The sequence below is a fragment of the Alligator sinensis genome, unplaced genomic scaffold (genome assembly GCF_000455745.1).
Source record: "Alligator sinensis unplaced genomic scaffold, ASM45574v1 scaffold419_1, whole genome shotgun sequence".
NCBI lineage: Eukaryota > Metazoa > Chordata > Crocodylia > Alligatoridae > Alligator > Alligator sinensis.
Genome location: NW_005842360.1, coordinates 1,295,145 through 1,319,347, shown reverse-complemented (window position 1 = coordinate 1,319,347; position 24,203 = coordinate 1,295,145). Strand labels below are relative to the sequence as shown.

The 24,203-nt window shown below is 45.7% G+C and overlaps 1 protein-coding gene across 7 annotated transcripts in view; it reads right to left on the bottom strand.

The window, feature by feature from the left end:
• LAT2 (linker for activation of T cells family member 2) overlaps positions 1-24,203 on the bottom strand; it is a 38,595-nt gene that overhangs the window by 7,145 nt on the left and 7,247 nt on the right. For 2 of the 7 annotated variants that reach the window (XM_006029156.3, XM_006029157.3), the window contains exons 2-10: positions 18,816-18,922; positions 17,224-17,266; positions 16,926-16,969; positions 14,765-14,819; positions 12,894-12,928; positions 7,759-7,789; positions 6,359-6,414; positions 2,216-2,284; positions 1,153-1,215 (exon numbers count right to left, since the gene is read on the bottom strand). In XM_006029156.3, the coding sequence (XP_006029218.1) occupies positions 1,153-1,215; positions 2,216-2,284; positions 6,359-6,414; positions 7,759-7,789; positions 12,894-12,928; positions 14,765-14,819; positions 16,926-16,969; positions 17,224-17,266; positions 18,816-18,922 (503 nt within the window). The other 5 variants (XM_006029158.3, XM_025210613.1, XM_014522502.2 and 2 more) reach the window with 5 other exon arrangements.

Genomic DNA, 24,203 nt, shown 5'->3' with positions numbered 1-24,203 from the left:
CTTTTGTAATAAAATTAAAATATGTTGTAGTAGGTGTTTGATTTTTACTGCATTATTTAGGGATTTTTTGGTTCTAAGATGGCAACCCATCCCGACTCCCCAAAGCAGCATTTCTGGGGGGCAAGGGGAGGGACTTCCAGCAGCAAAGGTCAGGGGTGGGACTTCCAGTCCCAAGATGGCAACCAGGGGACAGGGCAACTGTCAGGGGGCAGGGCTACCCATGCAGCCCTTGAAAGCTCACCAAAGCATGTTTAAGCAGCCCTCTACCCAAAATAATTGCCCACCACTGGTCTAATAAAGGATATCACATCTACCCAAAGAATCTCGTCACACACCCTAATGCATCCTCCCAGCCTTTTTAACCTTTGATGCTGAGCACAAAAGCTGTTATTACCAGCACTTGTGTGTTGGCCAGAAAATAGCATATTTCAACTTCAAAGCTCTTGGGAAAGTCTTTGCATATAACAGAAGTTTAGATCTGTTCCATTTAGGATAGATTATAACATAACCAAAAAGAGATTATACTCCATTGAATGAATACATCAGGCACAAAGAATTGCAGGAATCAGTTATCACCAAAGTCAATATTAGAAGTTTTTAAACACACACATGCACTCAGCAGGGCATCTTGCACCCTAAACTATGCTGTGTCCCCACCCCACAACACACACACTTCACAGGAAGCCACATGTCAGATTAAAACTCTGTTTTAAAGGTTAAGCCCAAACAAGGCTTGCGCACGGACAGTTACTGCTAGACCTGCAGGGAGTTTCACCGTTCAGCACCAGAATATCAGAGAAAGCTATTGCTCATTAAACACTTCCTTGTCTTAGGACTCGGGAGCAAGGCAGCATGGAAATCCAAAACTGAAGATGAGAGGAAACATGAACGGGAATAATTTTTATTATTTTGGTTATTCCTAACAGCATGGCAGTGCCCTTTTGAGTATCAGAAAAGCAGAGCCGTATAAAGATTAGACGCTAGTCCACAGCTGTTGCAAGTTGAAATACAATTTTCAAATTGTTAAATACGAGTGGGGACCATGACTGCATTGGATTGTAGAGCCCCTGGCACAATGCAGATCTCAAGCCTGACTAAAGCTACAGGGCACAAGCAGAATATTAAAAATGCCAAGTAATGCTTAACATGTACCTGACATCTCTGATTGTTTCCACATCTGTATAGCTGCGCTATTCTCATAGTCATCTGCATCATCTGTAGGTAGAAAGAGTTTGAACAGAAAGTGATGGACTAAAAACCTTTCTGAAATGACACACCTCTTCCCCGACTGACAACATAGCTATGTCTGGGGCCGAGTTTCCAGTCACGCATGTGGGCTTGCCCTTCTCAGTCTGAAGCAGCCCTGCTCTGTGCCTGGGGAGAGCCGTCTCATCCTTTTTTTCAGGCCTGCTCTCTCCCCTTCACCTCTTCTGAGGCTAGGAAAGGGGTTAGACCTGCTGGTTGATACCACTGCTTCCTAGCAGACATTATACCTGATGTAATCGTTCAGTATCAATGTGCGACTAGATCCAGAGGTAATCATTGACTCAAGGAAAAAAAAAAAAATGGATCACATTTTAAAGTTAAACAACTTAACAATTCTGATGCGCATATCCTGGGAGAGCAGCTCATAACTACTCTGCAGAATTGCTGTTCCTTACCGAACCCCAAATCCAGCCCTCAACTCTGTGCAATGCCGTGCTGGTATCTACTGAGTCCCAGACAGGATCCAGGGGCTGCCCACAGGGAGCTCATAAGGGGGTCTGGGTCTCCATAGTTAATTTGAGCCAGCTTGCCTTTAAGCAGTGAGACCTGGGGGTCCTGCACCATGATTGGGCCTCCTAGGGTGCCTGTAGATGTGCGGGACGTCTGCTCTGAGATGCTGTAATTAGTTTTAATTAATTGAGTCTGCTGACACATTCTAATTAACACACTCCAGCAGCCTCAGCGTCTCATGTTTTCAGCATCCCCATGCTTCACAATAGCAGCGGGGGCACTTTGACTAAAGCTTGTCTGATGAGCTTTAGCTAAAGTGCACCCACCACCATTTTGAAGCACAGGACTCTGAATAGATGCGACATTGAAGGTGCTTTAATCAGTGTGACTCCCAAAAGCCACCCTAATTAAAGTGCCTCCCACCCCAGGAGCACATATAAAGATGCCCCTAGACGCTACTGCACCATGCACTATTGTTGCCCAAACCGTGGACACCTACCAGGCTCTGCATTCTGGGACGCCCCACCGACCATCACATTTTGGTAGGCGTGCGCATCTTGGTCTTTCTCTGTGAGAGAGAAGAGCAGCGAGTTGGCGAGAGTTCACTATCGCACACACAAGATTTTACCTTTCTGTACCGTGCCCCGCAGGGGAGGGTCTATTCACCACAGTAAAACAAATGCGGTAGTTAGAAGAACAAATGGAAAGGTCAGCAGAAAAGACTGTGCTAGAACCAGAGTCTGTGCCGAGTGTTTGCCTTGACAAGCTAAATAGGGGCAAATCCTGGATCGCTGCAGACAGGGGAAGTACTGCTGTTGGCTTCAATGAGAGCAGGAGTGGGCTTTTACCCTGTTCCTGAGACAAAGAGGTTGTCCTTGTGGCTGGGGTTGGAGGGGAGCAGAAATCAACAAGGGTTACCAATCTTGCACCACAGCCTAAGCAACAAAACTACCAGCCAGAGTGAATTCAGGCCATTTCTGGTAAACAGGAACCTCCGCAAGTTAAATCAGAACCTGCAGGCCAGAGGGGGAAGAAATCCCCAGGCTCTAGTTCAGTCCCTTCTCAGGTTTTTTCCTCCCTGTGAGTTTGGGGCAGGCTGAAGGTCTGAGCTGCTCTCCAGACTTTCATCATTATAACTGGTGTGATTTTTCAATATTGCACTCTAGGGCAATGGTTTTCAAACTGTGGTCCGTGGATCCCTGGGGGTCCATAGACTAAGAGGTCCATGGAAGATGACTACAATCAGTCAAAAGTATGTGAATCCCACACTTCCAACTCAAAGGTGTTCAACATCTCCATTCAAAATTTCCAAAGGGGCCTGCAAATGAAAAAGGTTGAAAGCCACTGCTCTATGAGCTGTACTAGTGTACAGGGGCCTCGTGCCAGGTACAGTTCATACAGGAATAAGCTCTACCAGCATAAGCATTTTTTGCACCATTCCAGCTGTGTTCACAGGAGGCTGTACTGCTCTGCCTATAACAGCACAGCTAAAGGGGTATAGCTGTTATGCCTATGCAAAGCCAAAGGGGCCTGTGGCCAGCCATTGTAGATGTAGCTATATGATGGTCCAGGCAGTGGAAGAAACTGAGCTTTACCTAACCTGGCAGGAGCACTGTCAAAGCCAATGCACCATTTGTTCTGCAGGGCCAGACCACTCCTTGGCCGCTCCTCTGAAGCTGGTAAGGGATGTCAGTTGTGGTGGTTTGTTCAGGATGAGGACAGATTCACAGGGCAATGGGCTGAGACCAAAGATCCATTCCTGTCTCTTCATTACTAGCTTGTGCTTGGTTTCATCCAGCGATCTACGCTTGTAAGGCCTAGTGCCATTCCCTGAAAGCACCGCCTACTCGGAAGGCCCCTTCTCTAAGCTCTTTATGGGCTCTCCTCAAAAACTGGTTGCGAGGCAATGCCACGATCTGCCTTCCCCCTAGAGTGGAATATGTTGTCCTCACATAGCTTCAAGCTCCTGCTACAGCTGGAGAAAGGCACTGTGACTGGGTATGGAAATTGCATCCTTGCTTGACCAGGCATTAGTTAGCCTCATCTCACCGACCCTTTCCACTCCACTCCCTCCTGCCCCATTCTTGTTACTGTTCCTTTCTTCCCTCTCCTGGCATTGAGCAATCCTCTCTAACCAAATCCCATCCAGAGACTGGAACCAAATCAGTGTTAAAATGACTCTTGCAAACCACCTCTCTACTCATACCCCTAACCTTTTTGCCTCATTTATTTCAGCTGCAAGCTTTCGGGGCACAGACCCTCTCAGGCTGCTTGGACAGTCCCAGTACAAAGGGTCCCAGCTCTCAGCTGACCCTCCGACTCCACTCTCTTACTCATGTAGTCAGCTGCTTAAATTGTATGGGAATTAATAGGTACACACACAGAGGCCAAATTCCTATTTCAGCCCAGAAATGCAGGGAACTTCTATGGATTTACACCAGCCTAACAAAGAGATCACAATACGTCCCCGCTCTTCATGCACTGGGACTAATACAACTTGTTTGCTGAAAGTCTCCTTTCCTTCACAGCTGTCTTATTCTCCCCATGACTTTATAGCCTCAGCCCGTGTTCTGCATCTATTTTCAGACTAACCCCACAACAGAGATATGAAAGGCTGAGAGAAGGGCTCATCCTCTGAAGCCTGAGCATTTATTAATACTTAGAAGTGGGATCCGTTTAAGAGCAGCCCGCCTGGGGTCTCGAGGGCTATTTTTGTTGCAAGATACGGATGTTCAACCACAGAAGCTACGGCCTATAGTTCACTATTGCAAAACATACATCTACAGATGGGGAAAACGCAGCTGAAGCCTAATGTGGTCATTGCATCTAAACTGGAAAGATTCAGCAGATATGCATCAGCACAGATGTCATTCACTTCCCATCCTTCCAGTTAACTGTTAGTCTCCCCCATGGCCGAAAGTGGGGCACTAGGCTTATAAAATTAATGGAAGTGCTAGACACACCATGGAAGCACCACTCATCTTTGCACAAAAGGGACTCCCCAAACCTAGACTGCCAAGCTCAGGAGCGAGAGGCATTAGCAGAGTGCTAGCTACTGCACAAACTACCATTGTGACAGATTCAGAGGGACATTGTCTGTGGAGTTTCTGCCTTGCTAGAGAACATTAAAAGATTTTTTGTAGGAAGTTTCAAATTCTCAAAATAGCAAAGACAATATTTTCCCAAAAAAGGAAACGCACAACATTTTTCACCTTTCTACTTCAAAGCAAGACTACCTTTGAGGGCAAGCAGGCTTCAGAGTTACTCATAGGAGACGGAAAACCATTATCATATGTATGTACAGCACCTAGCTTAGCAGCTCCTAATTTTTTTTTTTATTGGGGGGGTAGGGGGGTTGACCTCACTTCCAGGCTCACAATCCAGCTTCTGTCCTGAGCCCATTTGTGATAACTGAACATCCTGTGGACCCAGAATCCCACTTTTAAATGTTATGACCTCTAAACAGTGTCATGACTCCCAGTTCCCTAGTTCACTAAGTGCTGACCTAGTTCAATGAGACCCTGAATTCCCATGAGGCAAAACCACAATATAAACGTTAGATAATTAAATAGGTCAAAAAGGAAAAAAAAAAACAGTTTACAGGTCTCCACACCACATCCTCCTTTTGCTGACAGACAACTCATAGCCAGTTAACTCCTTTTTCACATTTCTAGCGTTTTAAATACATCCTTCTGTCATGGTTTATTCAACTCTCCCACACCGCCCCCTGCCACAACCTAGGATTTAATTTGGTAAAAGTAAATTGGAAATGGAACATGTATAGGACACCCTAACTATTATTACAGTGACTGTTTTCACCATGGTGCAAGCAGAGAGGCAGTCTTTACCCTAAAGGGCTGACAGTCTTGCAAGGGGATCCTCAAGCCCAGCCCCTGCTTCTACACAGAGCCCCATTAAGCTAACATCTCTCAACACAACTTCTGGTCTTGCTGCCTCACTTGTTCCTTTACCATCAAGGGGTGCTACTTGCATGCAAGATCCGTGATGCTTCATATACTTTTCCTAGGACAGCCTGCTGCCTCTGGCAACTCCGCTGCACATCAGGCAATGCAACAGGGCAGGGGCTGGGTAATACCGTGGGACCAGAAGCAGCAGCTTCCCCAGCATGGCTGGGATCCACCATGCATGCAGCCCACCGAGACAGGATCTCAAGTCTACTGCTGTTCGTCAGAGAAGATGCCACTTCTGAATGATCATGCCTTTGGCTCTGGAGTACATGGGGATTCAGCAGCCACTTTACCATGGGCCTGCAGCCAGGCCAGGCTCGAGCTGATTTATTAGCTTTATTTGCACAAAAGGAAGCATCACATGAGCATGGTCCCACACCGTGTCACTTCTTTTCAGTGGTTTTGCTGCTCGGTAGCACTCTTGTTCTTTTGTGTTTCCCCCTGTTTACAACGCTCTTTAACTCCTTAATGCCCAGAGCCCGCTGCATATTGCATGCCTGTTAGCCCCGAGTTTGTCAAATCACATTGTAACAAAAGACTAAAAGAAGGGGAAAAAAACTGCTTACAGGTTTCCCTACATCCCACAAGGCAGGCTTGCTGGTAACACTTGGATTGCTTTATCTTCCCCAAGTCTATCAAGTCAATTGCTACTCCATTCTGTCTTGCAAGCTTACCATTTGGTGGTCTTAAGTACTTCCCACAGTTGTAGTAATCTGTAGCTATGGGGTCACTGCAAAAGATAAAGCATCTATCTATTAGGTACTTCCCGACCTAGATGGTGCTGGGTCAAAAACCCACACATCTAATTCACACGTGACCCCAGTTTTTCAGCAGCCCCATGGCCATATATCACAAAGGAAAGGCCTTTGAGTATGTTTTCCAGGTCTGAATATATCAGGACCTTCTCTAATTGCTGCTTATCTCTGGGCATTACAATGCTATGACTAGGTAGGTCAATTCCCAGCCTTCTAGAGACGCAGTGCAAACTGATTTCTAAGCATCCTTTGCACTCCCCCATCCCCTTCTTTTTTAAGGAAACAATTGTCTCCATACCATGACTACGTGACCTGTATCAGTAAGTAGCACTGTCCACTATTATGCTTCATGCAGTATGCAGGCACTCCAACTCTACAGCAACGGGGCCATCTAACCATTTTCGAGACCAAAAGGAAAGCATTTGGTTTCCTGTGCATTTCGCACAGTTCAAGCAGTTGGCTATTCGGCCAGCAACATTCACAAAACAAGCCTATTTTCTTTGTTGAGTCTTCAAAGACCTGAAGACCTGCAAAAATGTGCAGCTTCACAGTTCGGTAAGAGCTGCGCAGAAGGTGGACACGATTCAGTAGAAAACGCATCAACATGAGCTTTGCGTGACAACAGAGGGTGGGCTTGGAACGCCTTCTTGGAATATGCCTATTGATGCTGAGCGACTGCCTTCCCGTATTATATACATCATAAAGTCAGAAGCGTTTGGGGAAAATACTTTTTCTTCCTATTCTAAGCAGTAGTTGCACCAGGCTGAGGGGAACTGCAATGAAAGTTACTGATCATGATGGAAATAGTGGCTCAGGGTGGTTTGTGATTCATTGTGAAGTGTTATTGAGGCTGTGAAATTAAAAAGAGCTAAACATAAGTCTCAATAATAAGCTGCAGCCATGCTGTGATCTCCAGAACCCAAACTAATAGAGTTTAATTCATCTTAAAAGGAAAATTAAAGGCAAAAGCAGTGATTCTCAGAGTGCCTTGGGATCCTTTCAAGGATGCCACAGGGTGCCATGCAATATTAGCAGTGTTGGGTGGGCAAACTTGGTTCACTAGATAACCCCAGAGACTTCATATAGACATCTGCACTCTTAAAAACATTCTGACCTGTTGTACTCTTTCTGAGGTCTTTACAACAGAAAAATTGCTATATTGTGTTTCTGTAGTCAAAAAAGCAGTGAAATCTAAGAGCTGGCATTTTCCAAGGGATGCCTCAAGTCTAACCAGGGTGACTCGAGTGTAAAAAGGTTGAGAACTACTGGGCTAAAGGATTCAATGGATGCACTGGTACATTAGAGAAAGAACGACTTACACATAGGTAGCTTCACAATCCTGGCTATCTCCTGAAAACACAACGTATTTGCCATTAGTACAACCGCCAGGAAAGTTGTCAGAGCACAAAGTCAAAATAAAATTGTAGGATTGATCCAGATGAATGCTATGCACATAGAGACAGCGGGGAACAGCGGCTACACCTGGACCATTGGTAATCCTCTGGTGACAGAAGCCAAGTTAGGTTCTGGAGGTGCGTCTGTGGGCTGCTGCATCCCCTCAGGCAAGCATCTAGCGGTCTGCTTTGTTACTCAGGTTTCTTTATTTTAAATTCAGGGTATGTTTTTTGCCCTCCCCCTTGCCCTTTATTTTAGGTGTTTAGAAGCTGCAAGCTTCACCTTCCTATCCCCTCGTCTTGGTCCATCAGTCTCCCCTCCACCACTGCCACCCCCTACCCTGTTGTGTTACCTGTTCTCTGCTAAGCACTTTCTGCCACAAGTCAACTGACCCCAAAACCTTCAGAAATATCACTCGAGTCTGCAGCTCAGACCAGTCAAAAAGTGCTTGCCACCGGATCAAAACATTAAGCCAGCCACATCTGCCCCTTGAACTTAGGCACACGGGCCCAGTTCTTACATCAGTAATCTCAATGCAAGTTTTGCTACAAACTACAGCTGGAGCAGGCATGGACCTGGAGAATTCAGGGAAAGAATAAAAGGACATTATTTTACAGAAAGAGTAATTCAGCGCATGACCTGCATTATCCTGAAGGCCCCTAAAATATAGTCAAGGCTTATAACTTTTAACATGAAACAATTTGATCTGCTTCTGCATCAAGGTGGGTTAAACAATTTTGACACGCTTTGCTATGGGAGGGTTGGCTCTGCTATATGCCACTGCCCCATCAGCCCTAGGCAGCAGGAATTCCCCATCCCTTAAAGATGCAAACCATCCTTTGCGTAACCTCACTACTGAAGGTCTGAAGACTAAAATTGCTCTTCATCACACGTCACATAGGAAATACCACAGATAGGAGACGCCTTCTTTATTATTTGTGAATTATTAGTATTATAGTACAAGCTAAAGGCCTCAACTCAGATCAGAGCCTCTGGGTGCTATGGACACCAGCTAGATTTCAATTTAAATGGACAGCACAGGCAAAAAGTGGGAGAAAAGGAGGATCGTATTGTTGTTTTAGAGATGGGAAACTTCTTGTAGCTAAAGCAATATCCTGGTGCCATTGATGCTGTATTATGATAGGTGCTGTAGTAACTGAACCGAAGGCACTCTCTAACCCTAAGAGCTTATGAGATGAGAGATGGATACTGCCAGACAGTGACGTTCATGGAAAACAGTGATACAGTACTGGTAGCCCAACAAGCAGTGAGCATGACACACTGAGAGCCCAACTGGTAAATTTTCCACAGGCATAATTTTAAAAGAGGGATTTGAAGGAGGACAGTGGCACGGCTTCATAGGTGTGTTTAGGAGGAGCTTCCTGCAAACAAGGGGCAGCAAGGAGAAAGGAAATTGTTAGCATAAAATGTAACAAGTGGGCGACAAAGACTGGTGTCACAGGCCAAGAGAAGGCAGGAGTTGACCTCTAGATGCTGCATGAGAGGAGTAAGATGGGGAAGGACCACCAAAAGCCTTGAGAGTGAAGATAAGTAGCTCATTTGATTTTACAAGAGAGGAAGGTTAAGAGAGCTATGGTCCAAGTAACAGGGTAGGAAAACGATTTCTGCAGCAGCCTTGTAGAGGACACAAGTGGAACAGGATTTGTCAAGGGCAGAGAGATGGATGTTGCAACAATTGAGAAGCAGTGAGATGTGAAGTGATGAGAGCCTGAGCAGCTGTGCGGATGAGAAAGGCTGCATCCTAGAGATGCTGCACAGGAAGAACCTGAAGCATTTAGACACAGCCTGGATGCAAAGGCTGAGAGGAAGGTCTGATTTGAAGATTACACCCAGGTGAAAGGCCTGAGTGATGGCAGGATGTAGTGTTGTCTGCAGTGATCGACCAAAGGACTTGGAGGTTACAGGGGATAAAAAGCTGAATGTGACCCAACAGTGTGCCCTTGTGAAGAAGGCTAATGGCATACTGGGCTGCATTGGTAGAAGTGTTGCCAGCAGGTCAAGGGAAGTGATTATTCCCCTTTATTTGGCACTGGTGAGGCCACATCTGGAGTAATATTCCACTACAGAAAGGATGCAGACAAATTGGGGAGAGTCCAGCATTGGGCAACAAAAATGGTTTGGGGGCTGGGGGGACATGACTTCTGAGGAGAGGCTGAGGGAACTGGGCTTATTTAGTCTGGAGAAGAGAAGACTGAGGGGGGATTTAATAGCAGCCTTCAACTCCATGAAGGGTGGATCAAAAGAGGATGGAGCTGGACTGTTCTCGAACAGAACAAGGAGTTCTGTTTAATTGCTCATCTCTGCTGCACCTGGACCACAGCACAAGTTCAAGGCTTATTTGGTCAGTGATAATCCTAGCAGTGGGAGAGGAATCGCATAGACATGGCCTGCAGGACACCCACAGCAGGGCAGGGAGAAGAAGGATGCTCAGAAGGTGACAATGAAGGACTCATAGGGAGGCAGGAAGAGCGCCTAGAGAGGCAGAAACCAGACAAGGACATTGAGGACAGTCAGTCAATGGCACTGGAGACAGATGACCCATCAGTAAGACAAAGAGGCAGCTGTGGTTCTCAGATCTGCCTGAGAAGAAGGTCCTTATAGATTTTGGCCAAGCCATTTTGGTTAAACTTGAGGGGCAGGAACAGGGTTGGAAACAGCTCCCAATCGTGCCTTTCATGTTCCTTGGGATGGCAGGTGAAGCAAGATACTGTGGCAGCTGGATAAACAGGCGGGGTCAAGAGTCTTTTCTTTAAAGATGGACGAGAGTAAAGTATGGTGCGTCATGGACAGAGTTATTTCACTGTTTTAACAAAAGGTCAACAGTCCCTTGCACAGGTGGGTATATCATCTGATGAGCACTGACAAAACACTACCAGCCCTAGGATTTTTACCCTCCATGTTTTTAGCCTAATTGCCTTACATTGCAGTACAGCTTTTTACCTTTCATTGAATTTTGGCATTTGGGCTCAGCACTGCCACCTAGAAGAGAGCACACGTTTACACGGCATTATAGCTGCAGCCAGGTAACTGGTGGCTAGGAGGGCTACAAAATTAGATATGGAAGGATTTGGATCCATTAACTGAGGACCTCCAGGTGTCCAACAGGTCAGTATCAAATGAAAGGCAGAATAATTCACGGAAGAACAAGAAGTTACTCTGGCAAAAATACACCAAAGGGAACAGCCATCTAGGTCATCTCTTAGGAAGTGGATTTAAGGGTACGATAAAGAATCATTGATACCATCAGCTCAGCGTGATATTGTGGTGAAAACAAAACCAAAAGGCAGAAGTCACAGGCAGAGCCTAGAATAGTGATGACAGGACTGCTTCTTACAGGGTTTTTGTTAAATCCCACCCCATGCAGAGAGGACAGTACTGCAATTAAGGCATTGGTCTTGGACTCCGAGGGCTGAGGTTGAGTCCCCACTTTGCCGCACACTTCCCATACGAGCATGGGCAAGTCACCTAGTGCCTCAGTTCTGTGAAATGAGAAGCAGATTTCCCAGGGATGCAAAGCAAATATTTCTGAGATACTCAGATATCACTGGGGAAAGAGGTGGGGACTCTAGAAATACCACATAAAACCCCAGGGGATTGTCTCTGTTACCCACTAGGGCAGCCAGAGGATTTGCAAATAGTCCTGAGCTATGCAGTGGGCCACAAGTGAAACCTCCCTCCTTCTGGTATCTCACCAGAACCCAGGTTTACTGACCTTTCTTCCAGGAGGGATGAAAGACCTGTGATTTAGGAAGAACTATGTACCACCATGGATGTTACCCAGGGTAAGTGGGGCATTCCAGCTGTTAGCATGGTCCAGCAGTTGCACTCCTAAACGTCTTTCCCTCCCAGCTATGGGGTAGTGTTTATAGCAAGAAAGAATCAATGAAAAAGCAGAAAGAGGAAAAATCCCACTATTGCTATTTGATCCAGTCTTGAGGCCACCGCCTGACCTAAAAGCATATTCTCCCCATCCTCTCTCACAGACATACTCTCATATCCCTGGGCAGCCAAACTAAGACAAGTGGAGAAAGCTGAACTGGGGTTAACCCCCTATTCACCAGTGACCTGACAGAGTACCATGTCTCAGCAGTGCCTGGAAGGAAGCTGGCTGTGCTGAAGGCTGTATAGTGGCATGTTTCCACTTAACATCACGTTGAGTGCCTGATTTTCAGAAGTCCTGAGCACCCGAAACTCCAGCTTTGAAACCAATGTGAGCTGTAGATGCTCTCTAGCCATCAAGCCCATAACTTACAACATGTTCCCAGACACTGGGCAAAGGGTACTGAGAAGACTAGAGTCAGAATCATGTCTGTGGACCCAGCCAGAGAGTCACAAGACAGACTAGAGAGAAAAAAACAACTCTAAAAGTTCAAGGACACAGGGTTACACCATGCATTTACATAGGGCTGTCAAAACAACCAAATACTTATTATCTGTATAACATTTTAAGTGCTAGTCTACCTGGGGGGAAAGCTCAGAACACACCTCCTATTCTGTCCTTCTTCCCCAGAAAAGCACTCTTAGGTGTCTTTGTGGATTAGGTTAATTCACTTTGGCAGTAGATTAAACTACAACCACAGCACACAACAGCTAGGACATTTTGAATATAAGGCATCACTGTTCCCCAGAGACATCCCAATTAGTCCTCCCTATGGACAAGTCCCAGAAATACCCTGATGGGTAATGTTATAGGAGTCGATTTTAGCTCTAAGAAGCTTCCATAAAATAGGACGTTCAGAAATCAGGATGGCTGACAAGAAACAAGAATTGAACATCCCCTCACAGGCCTAACTTTAATGAACTTCATAGGAGTTGACAGCAGACAGATTTTCCCCCAATACACGTTCCCTTTGCCAGTGAAATAAGCAGAGATTGGTAACATTCCCAGTTCCTGATTTGCTATTAGATAATAGCAAATCAGGAACTGATTTGCTATTATCAGTTCCTGCTATTATCCTGCTATTCCTGCTATTGCTATTATCAGTTCCTGCACCTGAGAGCAGTTAAAATAAGTGGATGTTTTTATACAAATACTTACTGTCAAGATCCGAGGTCAGGAACTTCTTGGAGCTTCTGAAATAAATCAAATTGTGGACACAACCGATGACTGCACATGTCATTTACTGGTAATCCCCCCATTTCAGTTCATGCTGGATCACAGGAAAGTAGGGCTGGAACCTCACAAGGTCATCTATTCCAGCCCCCTGTTCACAGCAGGGTCATCCCCAACTAAACCATCCCAGACTAATGTCCGTCTAACCTGCTCTTGAAAACTTCCAAGAAGAGAGATTCCAGTTTCTTTAGGTATCCTGTTCCAATACTGACCCCCTCAGTCAGAAAGTACATCCTAATCTCCAACCTGCATTTCCCCTGCTGCAGCTTGAGGCCATTGCTCCTAGTCCTGTCCCCTGCAGCCAGAGAGAAAAGCCCATCTCCATCCTCTCTATAATTGCCCTTCAGGTATTCGAAGACCATTATAAAACTCCCTCCCTACCCCCAGTATCATCCCTCTTCTAAACTAAATGACTTTCGTTTTTTCAGCCTTTCCTCATAAGGCTGTCTCACCCGGGCCCCATATCATTTTTTGTTGTGCTGGACTCTTTCCAAACTGTCCACATGCTTGAAGTGTGGAGCCCAAAACGAGACACATCTACATGAGATGCTAGCTGAGCAGTAGCCTAACAACACTGCACAGTAGCATGCCAGGCAAAACCCATGCTATTATGCTACTGTGCAGCAGTATTAGGATACTACGCAGTTAGCGTCTGCAAAAACCCATGTGCTGGTGCTACTGCGCAGTAGCATCAATTACTGTGTGCTGATTTAGTGCTTGGTTATCCAAGTCCTAAACTGAAGGTGCAATAACTATGGTGCATTAATTAATGTGTAGATGCACCCAGTATGAGGTGTGGCCTCACCAGCACTGAATAGAGTGGAAGAACCCCTCTCTTCCTTTGATTTGGAAGTGACACTCCTGTTAATACAATCCACTATGCTGTTGGAGGTTTTTTTGTTTTGTTTTTTTGCAACAAGACCACACACCTCTGGCTCATATTCAGCTTATAAGCTACTGCAGTGGTTTTCAAACACATGCTCTGTGAAACCCCGGGGCTCTGCAAAGAGAATGGGGGTAATGGTGGAGCGGGCAGGGAGGCAATGTGCTGCTATTGTGGGGCCAGGTTGCCTGGCTCCACATCAGTCTTTAGGATAAGGATGCGGTTGGGGGTTTTGTGGCAGAAGTAGTGATGTGAAAGGGTTCTATGACTTCAGAAAAGTTTGAAAACCACCCGTCTACTATAACCTCCCAGTCCTCCTCTGCAATACTGCAGCCTAGCCAGTCATTCCCCAGTCTGTATTTATGCATGCTGCATGTGTGTTGGAATATAAATCAACTCACAAAAGGATGGAAACCAGTGCAGCTATTGCATATTTCACTGGTCCTCAAACATAGGTCTGAGGAATAACTACAAGTGACATGGTCCTTTTTGTGGGTCTGAAACAGAAGATATTTCGAGGACTCCAACATGGGAGTTGAAGTGTTTGGAACAAAACCCAAGATTTGGAGAAATACTAGTATACACTGCAGCAATATTTTTACCATACGTTTCCCATATGAGTTTGGTCGGGCTTCACCGTATAAAATGGTGCTCAAAGAGCCTCAACTTATTCCTAACATGATTTGCCTTTCATCTGCAATGCTATTGTGTTTCCTTGCGTTTCATTTGAGCACTTGTGCTAGTAAATGCTATAAAAGCAATTGGAAGATAGAAAAAGGGATTAAGAACCTTACAAAATGATTAACAGTAAATTAGATATATGCCAAGTCACAGAGCTCAGATTCCAAATTGGACCCCAAAACCTAAAGACCCCCCCAGCGTTCCCAACTTTGGCTAAAATAATGTCACATACCGTATAACTGGATCACTGTCCGGTGACTTAATTTGTTCAAGCCTTGCCACTGGAACTGGCATAGAGAATAGAATCGAATGTTCAAGGTAAAGGCAACAATAGACATGCTTCCAAACAGGGCACAGAGCAGTTAGGTACAAAGGATTTCCTGTGCATATTCAGTTACCTTCTTAAAAAGTACACAGTGAGCCAAGGGACAAAGTGAATATAGCAAACTTTCACGTCTACAAGGAACAGGGCGAGCTACTACAAACAACTTTCCTAATGCTACAATCTCAATAGATGTGCTAGCTGCTATTCCTGCCATAGTTACCAGCTATTTTCTCCCACTCAGCCTGACCTACAGTCATGCTACAATCAGGTCTTTCTTATAAGCTCTTAAAATAAAACAACTAGGTTCTTCTAGAAGTCCTAATAACTTCTCTTGGAGTTTGGCTGCATCTGTCATGCTTCCTCCACCATGTTAAAATAAATTTGGCTTATTGGTGCTTATTCTATACTCTCCCCCCCTCAGATGAAGGTACTTCAGAAAGGCCAGGTGATGTTATAGATACCTTATTGCAGCCCTATTTTAAATGTTTTTCTCCGCATCTTTAAACAATCTCTTCCCAGTTCTTTTGCTAGGAATGCATTTGTGGTGCTAACAAAACAGCACTGGGCGGCCGATGGATAAGGAGAGAGGGACAGTGTCCATGAATCCTTTTACATCAGCTCTCCCCAGTGTTTGTTACTGTTCACCATGCAGTCCCTAGACGCCAGTGTTGGAAAGTGCTCTTCTGCAGTTAAAAAAAAAAGTTGGGAGAAGCGGAGCCGAGGCAACAAACGCCTGCATCCTCCTCATCTCCTCCTGGGCTGCTACAAAACATGTCTTCCTCCAGTACCAGCTAGCCAAGCCACTGGACCCCATCTGTCCAACACAGACCTGGTTGTGGTCATCTCTAGGTTAGATCATTGCTGCCCGCTGTGCCCTGGTGAGAGCTGCCATCTTGTCAGCCATGTGGGCCATCAAGAAAACAATACTCCAGAGCATTAGGACAACCATAATTAAGGTTTTGTGTCTATAAGCAGTATCCGACTGGCCCAAATTACCTTAAAACCTTCCCCCTCTCACTGATGATGGTCCCTTAATTCCCAATTATCACAGAACTGTCAACCTCTGCCAGGGGCTCGGGCTTTCCCGGTCAGCTGCAACCGGCAGAGTTCATTTTACAAATCATACTCCCTTCAGAACAAGGTGGACTCCCTTTTTCAGATTAGCTGTCCCAGAGGAAATAAAAGTGCAGCAGAGGAACAGAAGATGGGGGCTAGTGATGGTAGAGGAAGAGAAAAGAAAAGAGAAGAGAAAGCAAGGGAGGGGAGGCATGGGTGGGGTGGGGTGGAAGGGCAAAGAAAACAAAGAAAATAAGATGCGGGGGGAGGAGGAAGCTTCTCCCAGCCCCAGCAAAATTCCTGGGACCAAAGGAGTGACCTGGACCAAGGAGCAGCCCCGGTGTTTCTTGTTATCATATTACTGAGATCAGACTGAAGACAGGAAGAAGACAGCACCCAGAAGCCAGATTTGGTTTGTGGCAACTTCATTTCATAGATATTAGGGCTGGAAGGGACCTAGGAAGATGGTGGAGTCCAACCCCCTACCCCAAGGGCAGGAAGTCAGCTAGGGTCAAAGTATTGACCCAAAAAAACAGCAGCTGAGTTTGGGATAAAAAGAAAAAGGTCATCACGTAACCGGATTTGAAACAGGAAGCAGTACCAACGTGAAAACAAGCAAGTCGCTCATCGTTCGGGTGTCCCATCACCCACACTGCCATTTTCCCAGGCACAGGCTTCTGTTCAGAGAAGCCAAAAACCAATAAGCTGTTATTTTTTGCAATACTTATTTTCTATGATCTAAGGATCTGGGCTGGGATTTTAGCAGAGTCAGGCCCCTGGGTCTCTCAACTCTCCTTTGAAGGAGCAATAAATTGAGATGGTCAGTCAGGTCTTAAAGAGAAAATGCACCCCAGGCAAGGATTCAAGCCATGACTTTACTTCTCTATAGGGTAGGAGGTGGTGTTGAAAAGCTACACAAACTAGTACGCCAGCAAGAGCTGCAGTCTTGCCAGGCCTTAGCACCTTGCATTTCCTTCTCATGCCCAGTGAGCACGGTAAAATTCATACTTACTTGAGTAGGTCCGAATCACCTCAAATGTCTGCCGGTTTCCACGCCTGAAAACACAAGGAAAGTTCTGTCCTTATGAGAGGGAACTACAAGTGCAGGGGGCACAACCAAGGTCTAGGTCACAGCTGTTAGCATGACAAGATGAAGCCAATGTTGCACAGATCTCCAGTGCACAGCCCATTACCACAGAAGTCGAAAGTGAGATACTTCCCTGATGCAGTGAAACATTTCTGCTTTTTTGTCATGGGTGGAGAAGCTGCATTTCAGCAGAAAATTAAAAGGATTGTGAAGGGCAACTTACCGACTCCTTTGCTGATGCAGCTCTTTATTTTCCCGTTTAGCAGCTAGAAGAAAAAAAAAAAAAGAATCAGAATGGGTGACTTGGGATTTAAAGTGCAGCAAAAGGAGAAGAAAAAGATCTAGAAAACCTGAGTGAACAAACACTGCACACAACTGGCAAAGGCAAGCAGCAAAGAAGGCAGAGGGCACCAGTTGTGAAAACATTTTGAGAACCATCTCCATCAAGCAAACCTGCAGCCAGGACCAGGAAAGGACACTGGATCCCAACAGCTGTCCCAGTGCTCAGCTAAAAAACATCTTTAATTTTTACCATTTTAAAATTTTCCCCGATTCTGAGAAAGGATGCGTGCGCCTCAAAGCTTGCAGAAAAAGGAAAGGGGGGGGGGGGGGGGGGGGGGGGGGCTTGCACTTTCTTAGTTGGTGCAATACAAGGTATCCTCCTCTCAACCAAGAGATCTAGAGTTTTGCATTTCTTTTGGTCTCAGACCAACACAGCAACTAAATACATCCCAGCTAAAAACCACACATTCAGAAAGTCTGACCAGGAGCCCCCCACCCCAATTGAGTCAAACTTATCTCCAGTCAAATTGGACTGGTCTTAGATTTAGCACAACCCTGAGTTTGTGGGTCAGCAGGGGAATTTATCATGCTCTCAGATTTACATCCATCAGCTGCACTCTGTGACGTTATTTCTTTGTGGAGCTGAGCAGTTTCCATATACCCATTCATTTTCAGAAGTGAAAGGAGCCTTTCCTCCACACCTCCCACCCATTGCTGGCTGGCCCTCACTACCAGCAGCACTGGAATCCCTCAAGATTTTTTCCTGAAACCTCGTGCCCCCAGAGGACACAGTGTCTGCAGGAGCGGTGCTGTCAAAGCTCCCTTCTATGGCAGACGTCCCCACAGCTCCCCGCTGAAGTTCCACAGCACGGATGGGTAGAGGATGCAAAGCCGACATGCAGCTGGACTGTGTTATCTCCCATGGCTCTCCCTGGCTGTAGAAGCAGGTGGAATATGGAGGGTGCAGGCAAGTCCCAACATCTTCCTTCCTTCCAAATCCCAGACCTACTGTACCTCCACAGAAGGGCACTACTGGGCAAAGGGGGAGAGGTGTGATACAGGCCACGAGTTAGTGCCCTACGTAAGCAGCAACACCCCTGCATCCAACCACAGAAGCAAAGCAATGGCGGAGATGCACGGAGAAGAAAGCAGACAGCAGGACCTCGTGCTGTGCAGAGTATGGGACTCCAGTCAAAAGGGCTACAGCCAAACTGTTCCCTGCACACACGAAACAGGAACAGAAAGAAAATGTGAGCTTCAGGACATCAGCCTAAGCTTGACCTGAGGGGTACCGCACAGCAGCAAAACCATCACACACTGGGACAAAGCTTCCATTACACTGAACAGTATTGTCACCCCAATGAACAATTAGGCATCAAACTCATTAGACATGGTGTAGATTGGTCACTTGGGCAACAAACTGCAGAGAGACACGTTGCTGTCTGGCAGCCTTCAGACAAGCTAGGCAGCCCACGTGTTGCCCACACTAGCCTTGGACTGCCCTGTAACTCAAAGAAATGGGGAAAGCCTTACCGGACTGCTGACACTTCATGCACATGCCCACTAGAGCTCCAAGCAGCATCAAGGACGCTGCAGCCCAGAGCAGTTCCACTTGAGCCATTGCTCTGCAAACGCCCAGCCTGAAACACAAGCAGTGGAGAAAAAACCATTAATGCACTCGCTCAGTGCCTTACAGCCCTGTCAGCTCCCGGGAGCATTTAAGTGCTCAAACCTATCACACAAAGACCAAATAAATCCTTCCTCCTTTCTTTCAGAGATCATCATAATTATATTGGGCAGAGTGTAGTTATTATTGTTCCCCTTTCCACGACCTCCGTGTTGAGATTGTGACTGCCTCAGAGCAGAGGCTGCCCTTCCGTGTTTGGATGATGCCTCATGCTCAGGGAGTCCTACTTCAAAGGGCTGCCTTCTCCCCATTCTGCTTTGGGGAAACAGAAGCAAAGAGAAAACAAGCGACTTGCCCAAGGTTACACCAGAAAACAGTGGCAGAGCCAGGAATAGAAGCCAGGTTTCCTGACTCGGCCTAGTTTCCCACCCACTAAACTATGTTGCCTTCACACGTAGGAGAGATGGTCACAGAAGGGGAGGCATGATTTCCAAGCATGACATAACTCAGGAATGGCAAAGACCCCAACACCAGATGGTCTAGTCCTTCCTGCCTGCCAGCGCAGAATGCTTTCCGACACTGCCCTCAGCAATGCTACAGTCTCTGGTTTTAGAAGGCACCTTAGGGCAGACTGCTATATTAACAGAGCTCATCCAAAAAAACCCATTCCTCGCTATTCAGCCTGGTCTTTCTTTTGTTTGGGGTTTCCTCCTCAAAATGCAAATGCCACATGTTCTTCTGCTGGGCCAGAGAAAGAGGCATCTGCCTTCTCCCAGACCTTGCATGGTCATGAACACCTGTACAAAACAGATACTACTCCGAGTTCTTCACTCACTACCAGCTGCATTTTCCACCTACTTTGCATAGCTGAAGGATGGGGAAAACAATGCAATAATCCCACTGCTGCAATTTCTGAGTACAGGTTTCCCTTGCCAAACACTGGGTTTAGGTTCCTGAAAGTTCCCATGGTTGGCAAGACAAAAGGCTTATGGGAAAAACGGCAGGTGGCGAGCTGACACGCGGCCACAGAAACCTGTGGTTACTCAAAACTGTATACCGTGGTAGCTGAAATGGTATATAGAATATTAAGTGTGGATACTCAAAAGCGTGGTTAGCAAAACCATGGTTGATGAGGGAAACTTGTACATCATTTTAACCCAGCAGAAGCAATGTTTTTGGCAGGAGTGCACAAAATTACCCCCATGCCCTCCCCAAGGGCCACTGGTACCCCCTTCCCCTTCTCGATTGCCTGCTCTGCTTTCTGCTCCCTTCCCGATTTGCTGCTCTTTTCTGGTCCCTGCCCTATCTGCCACCATATTGCCTGTCCCTTCCCTGGTCTGCTCTGTCGGCTCTTCCTAGAGATAGAGTATGGACAGGACCTGGTCTCTCCCCTCCACACTGACACACGCTTCCTGGCGTTGTGCATTATAGCTGGTGACTTTTTGCTAGCTCTCCCAGGAAGCACTTAGCCAACACCCACTTATGGGACAGAAGCCCTCATGACTCTGAGTAAGCCAACTGCTTGGCTGTAAGAAAATTCCCCTATGAGAAAGCTATTGCCTAATCATACATTATGGGATATCTGGCAGTTTCTTTAGAAGCATCTCAGTTCTTTTAAAAGTAAAGATCGAGGGGATACGATACAGCCTGTGGTGTCTGCAGCACATGGGGAATTATTCAGGTTCCAAAAGCAGGGAGAGGCCTTCATCTACACCAGTATTCCCAGCAAGAATCGGGGCAGGATGGTCTCTGAAGGACAGGTCTTTCAGGTAGTAACAGGGTCATATCCAAGAAGCACTGCAGAAGAGAACACCCTTCATATAGCCAGAGCAATCCTCTTGTCCTAGCATTGCATCCCCTTCTCCAGCCACATGCCAAGGGAAGCTGCAGCCCAGCACGTCACACTGAGGTGCACAGCACACACATGCGTGGCAGTGGAAGGAAACCTATGCTGCAAGCGGGTAACTGCATTCTATGCCCTTGCCTAAGGCCTGAGGATTTTTCTCTCTGTACACCCCACATCTGCACCCCCCTGCCTCCCCTTCATTGTGTTCAATTCCACTTCTGTCTGTGCTCTATCATCTCTAGCCTATTCCTTTGCTGGGGCACCCCAGAAGCAGCTGCATTTGATTAATGACTTAGCCAAACAAGTGCTTAAAAATGCTTCAAGGTGCACAGTGCATACAAAGCAATTATTTACAAAGCCAAAACTTCAGGTTGCCAATGGGAGTTTTCAGTAGGATTGCATCTAAGGTTGCAGCATCAAACCCTTATTTTAAAGGCATCCCTATATGTTTAGCAAGTTTACAAGTGGGCAATGTCAATCCAAATGAGCCCTTTTGCTGTCATTAGATGCTGTGTTGCTGGCTTAAATTCAAACTCAGTAACTCCAGCACAGCAAAGGGTAGAGAGGAGCAATGTTTCACAAGCCATCCTTCCCAAATCCCTGAAATTTCACAGTTTGGTAGTGTTGAAAATTACGCATAGACAAAAACAGGTTCTGCATCCTCTAAGGGATTTCATCCCTAGAGCTTTGGAGCACCTAGTTTGTGTCATTAACCACGAGTGCAAAAACACAACAGCAAATATTCCACAACCAAGACAGAAAAATAAAAACCAACCCACCCACACTTAACCCCGAAACAGCAAACAATGAAAACTCACAAACCTGCATGCAGCCCTGATCAGGTTCCCCACTAGGCAACAACAAAAGCATAACCTTCCAGGCACAGGCAGACATCAGCCAAGCTAGCAGAAGCGTGACCATGAGAAGCCAAGCATGGCCCGTGATGGCTCATCCGCTTATGCTGCGTTAGACCCATGTGCAAAAGTATTGAGAGACGCAAACCACTCTTTTGCAAAAGATCTAACGGAAAAAGCCAACACGCAGGCTCATGACTGGGCAGGGAAAGGTTAGTGACACTTGCTCACTGTGGGAGAAGATGAACAACATGTATTTCTCCCTTCCCTCATTCTATCAGGAGGGAAATAGAAAACAGGCTCAAGGATCTACATTTTCACTTGGGTTTTGACTAGGGTTGAGTATTTGACTGGTCAAATAAAGTTTGGTCAATTGGCCTATCAAATACCAGTACTTTTTTTTAATTGCCAGTAGGTCCAAACAACACAGAAAAAGCCCAGATCTTCCATTAAATGTGTCAATAAGCAATTAAAAAAAATTATATTTCTGTCAAGAAAAAAAAAAAACTACATTTTTTTTTTTTAATTTTTGGTAAAATTGCCATATTTTTGACTGGTCAAAAATATGCAGTCAATTGATCAGTCAATTGACCAACTTGTCAACCCTAGTTCTGACGACGTAAGAGGTTGGATGATGGGGCCCTTGGCAAATTTCAGGCATTGATTGCAAACAAAACAGTTTTACTTTTGTCAGACCCCCTTATCAGAGTTATGAGTAAAGATGCTCAAAGCTTTACCCTCCGTGGCTTGGCCCCGTTTCAAAAACTTCTCCACCTTCTGTATTATTTACCACACACGCTAACACCCACAGGAGTCTCTATGTTAAGTAGCACAAGCCATTAACGGTCTAGCCACACTGTTGGCAAGTCTTAAAAAGCATTTTAAACATGCGTCAGACTATGCAAGGGTCCTTAGAATAAATTTCTTAAGTTAAATTATTCCATTCAGAATAACAAATGGCAGAGACAGGAATAATTGCTAGTTTCCATGGCATGATATTGCCCCACGAGAATTAGCAGTGCACTTACCAAAACAGTGCGGGGCTTTTTTTTTCAAAAACCACGGTATTCTTAGTAAACAAAAAAAGGAAATACTTATTTAAATGAGATGAAACAGAGAAAGAGTTTTTTCAAGAGCCCTCCAGTCCTATTCTCTCTAGCTCCTTTGATCTGCACCTGCTGTGTTTAAAGGTGATTTTGGTATTTGCCTGTTACTGCCCTGAGCCTGAAATTCAAGCAGAGCCTTAGTAAGAGTTGCAGAGAAGAGCTACAAGGGTGAAAGAGCCTGGATTGTTTCATTGAACAAGAAAGAGACAAGAGGGGAGAAGATTGTTGCCTTGCATACACCATAGAAAAAGCTAGTTCATTTTAAAGAACTAAATGGGGACAAAAAGAAATGAGTATCCAAATCCCATTACTAAATTTAGGCTGGAAATTATAGGAAGATTGCTTGCTATCAGAGCAGTGAGGCTCTGCAACTGCCTGCCTTTGGCAGGAGTAGGGTCAAGAACCCTATCTGGTTTTAAGATCAAGCTCACTGAACTTATGAGCAGGACTGCCCGCAAGTGCAGGTACTCATCTATCAAATGACTTATAATGAAGACAGCCAGACTCTCTGAGCCTACCAGGCTCTGCCCACGTAACTCAATTAGAGGAGAGAGGACTGAAATTGGTATTTTAAGGAGTTTATGAAACTCCTCTGTAAAGCCTGTGCTCCTGTTTGAAAAGCTGGGGAGAGCAGGTGTCCTTTCCTGCCTATTTTAGCTTAGGATTTAAAAGGACTAACCATTTGCAAAACCTGTAGTACTTTTAAACAAAAGGAGAAGAATCTAGAGTGGTTGGATGAAGTGCTGGAGGGAAAATAAGCTGGATAGATTAAAAGCAAACCATTAAAAGCTTAACACACCTTACTTCTTGAACTTCAGCATACAGCCTGAACAAGCAGAGTCAGTATTTAGACTGATTTGATAGCTTCTAAGAGCTCCAGAGACCTCACTAGTCAAAGGCCTTGTCTACCTTAGACTTTCCCCTGCTCCAAAATAACTTATTTTAAAAGGTGGACAGGACTTCCTTGGGTTGGAACAATTTCCAGGATCACTTTAGTTCAGACTTCTAAATATTAGTCCCAGAAAGGGATCTGACTGCTAGTGTCATCTATACCAGCCCCCAAGGCCATTTGAAGTCATTTAGAAAGGCTCTGCGATATAGAGAAGAATTTAATGTGTATTTGTGCAGAGCCCAATGCAGTGAGGTCTCCAACCAAGGTCCACAAACAGCACTCTGCCCAGGACACGGGAAATCTGGCCCCAGTGTGAAGTAGATACTGGTGCCAGTTTAAAGTCAAAGGAACTGCACTGACTCACGCTAGGGCTGAAGTTTACCCAGCCATTTTTATGTAGTCCCTACCAATGTTGAAATATCTGCGGTCTTTATTTTTTCCCCGGGGGGGGGGGAAGTGTATGTGTGTCTGCAACAAAGGGAAACACAGGAACACTGGGACAGACACAGTATTTTAGATTTTAGCCGATTCTGAGGAACTGCCTCCAAGTTGCATGATTTGTTTCAGTAGGGAAACCTGTTCCCTTCCCAGGGAAA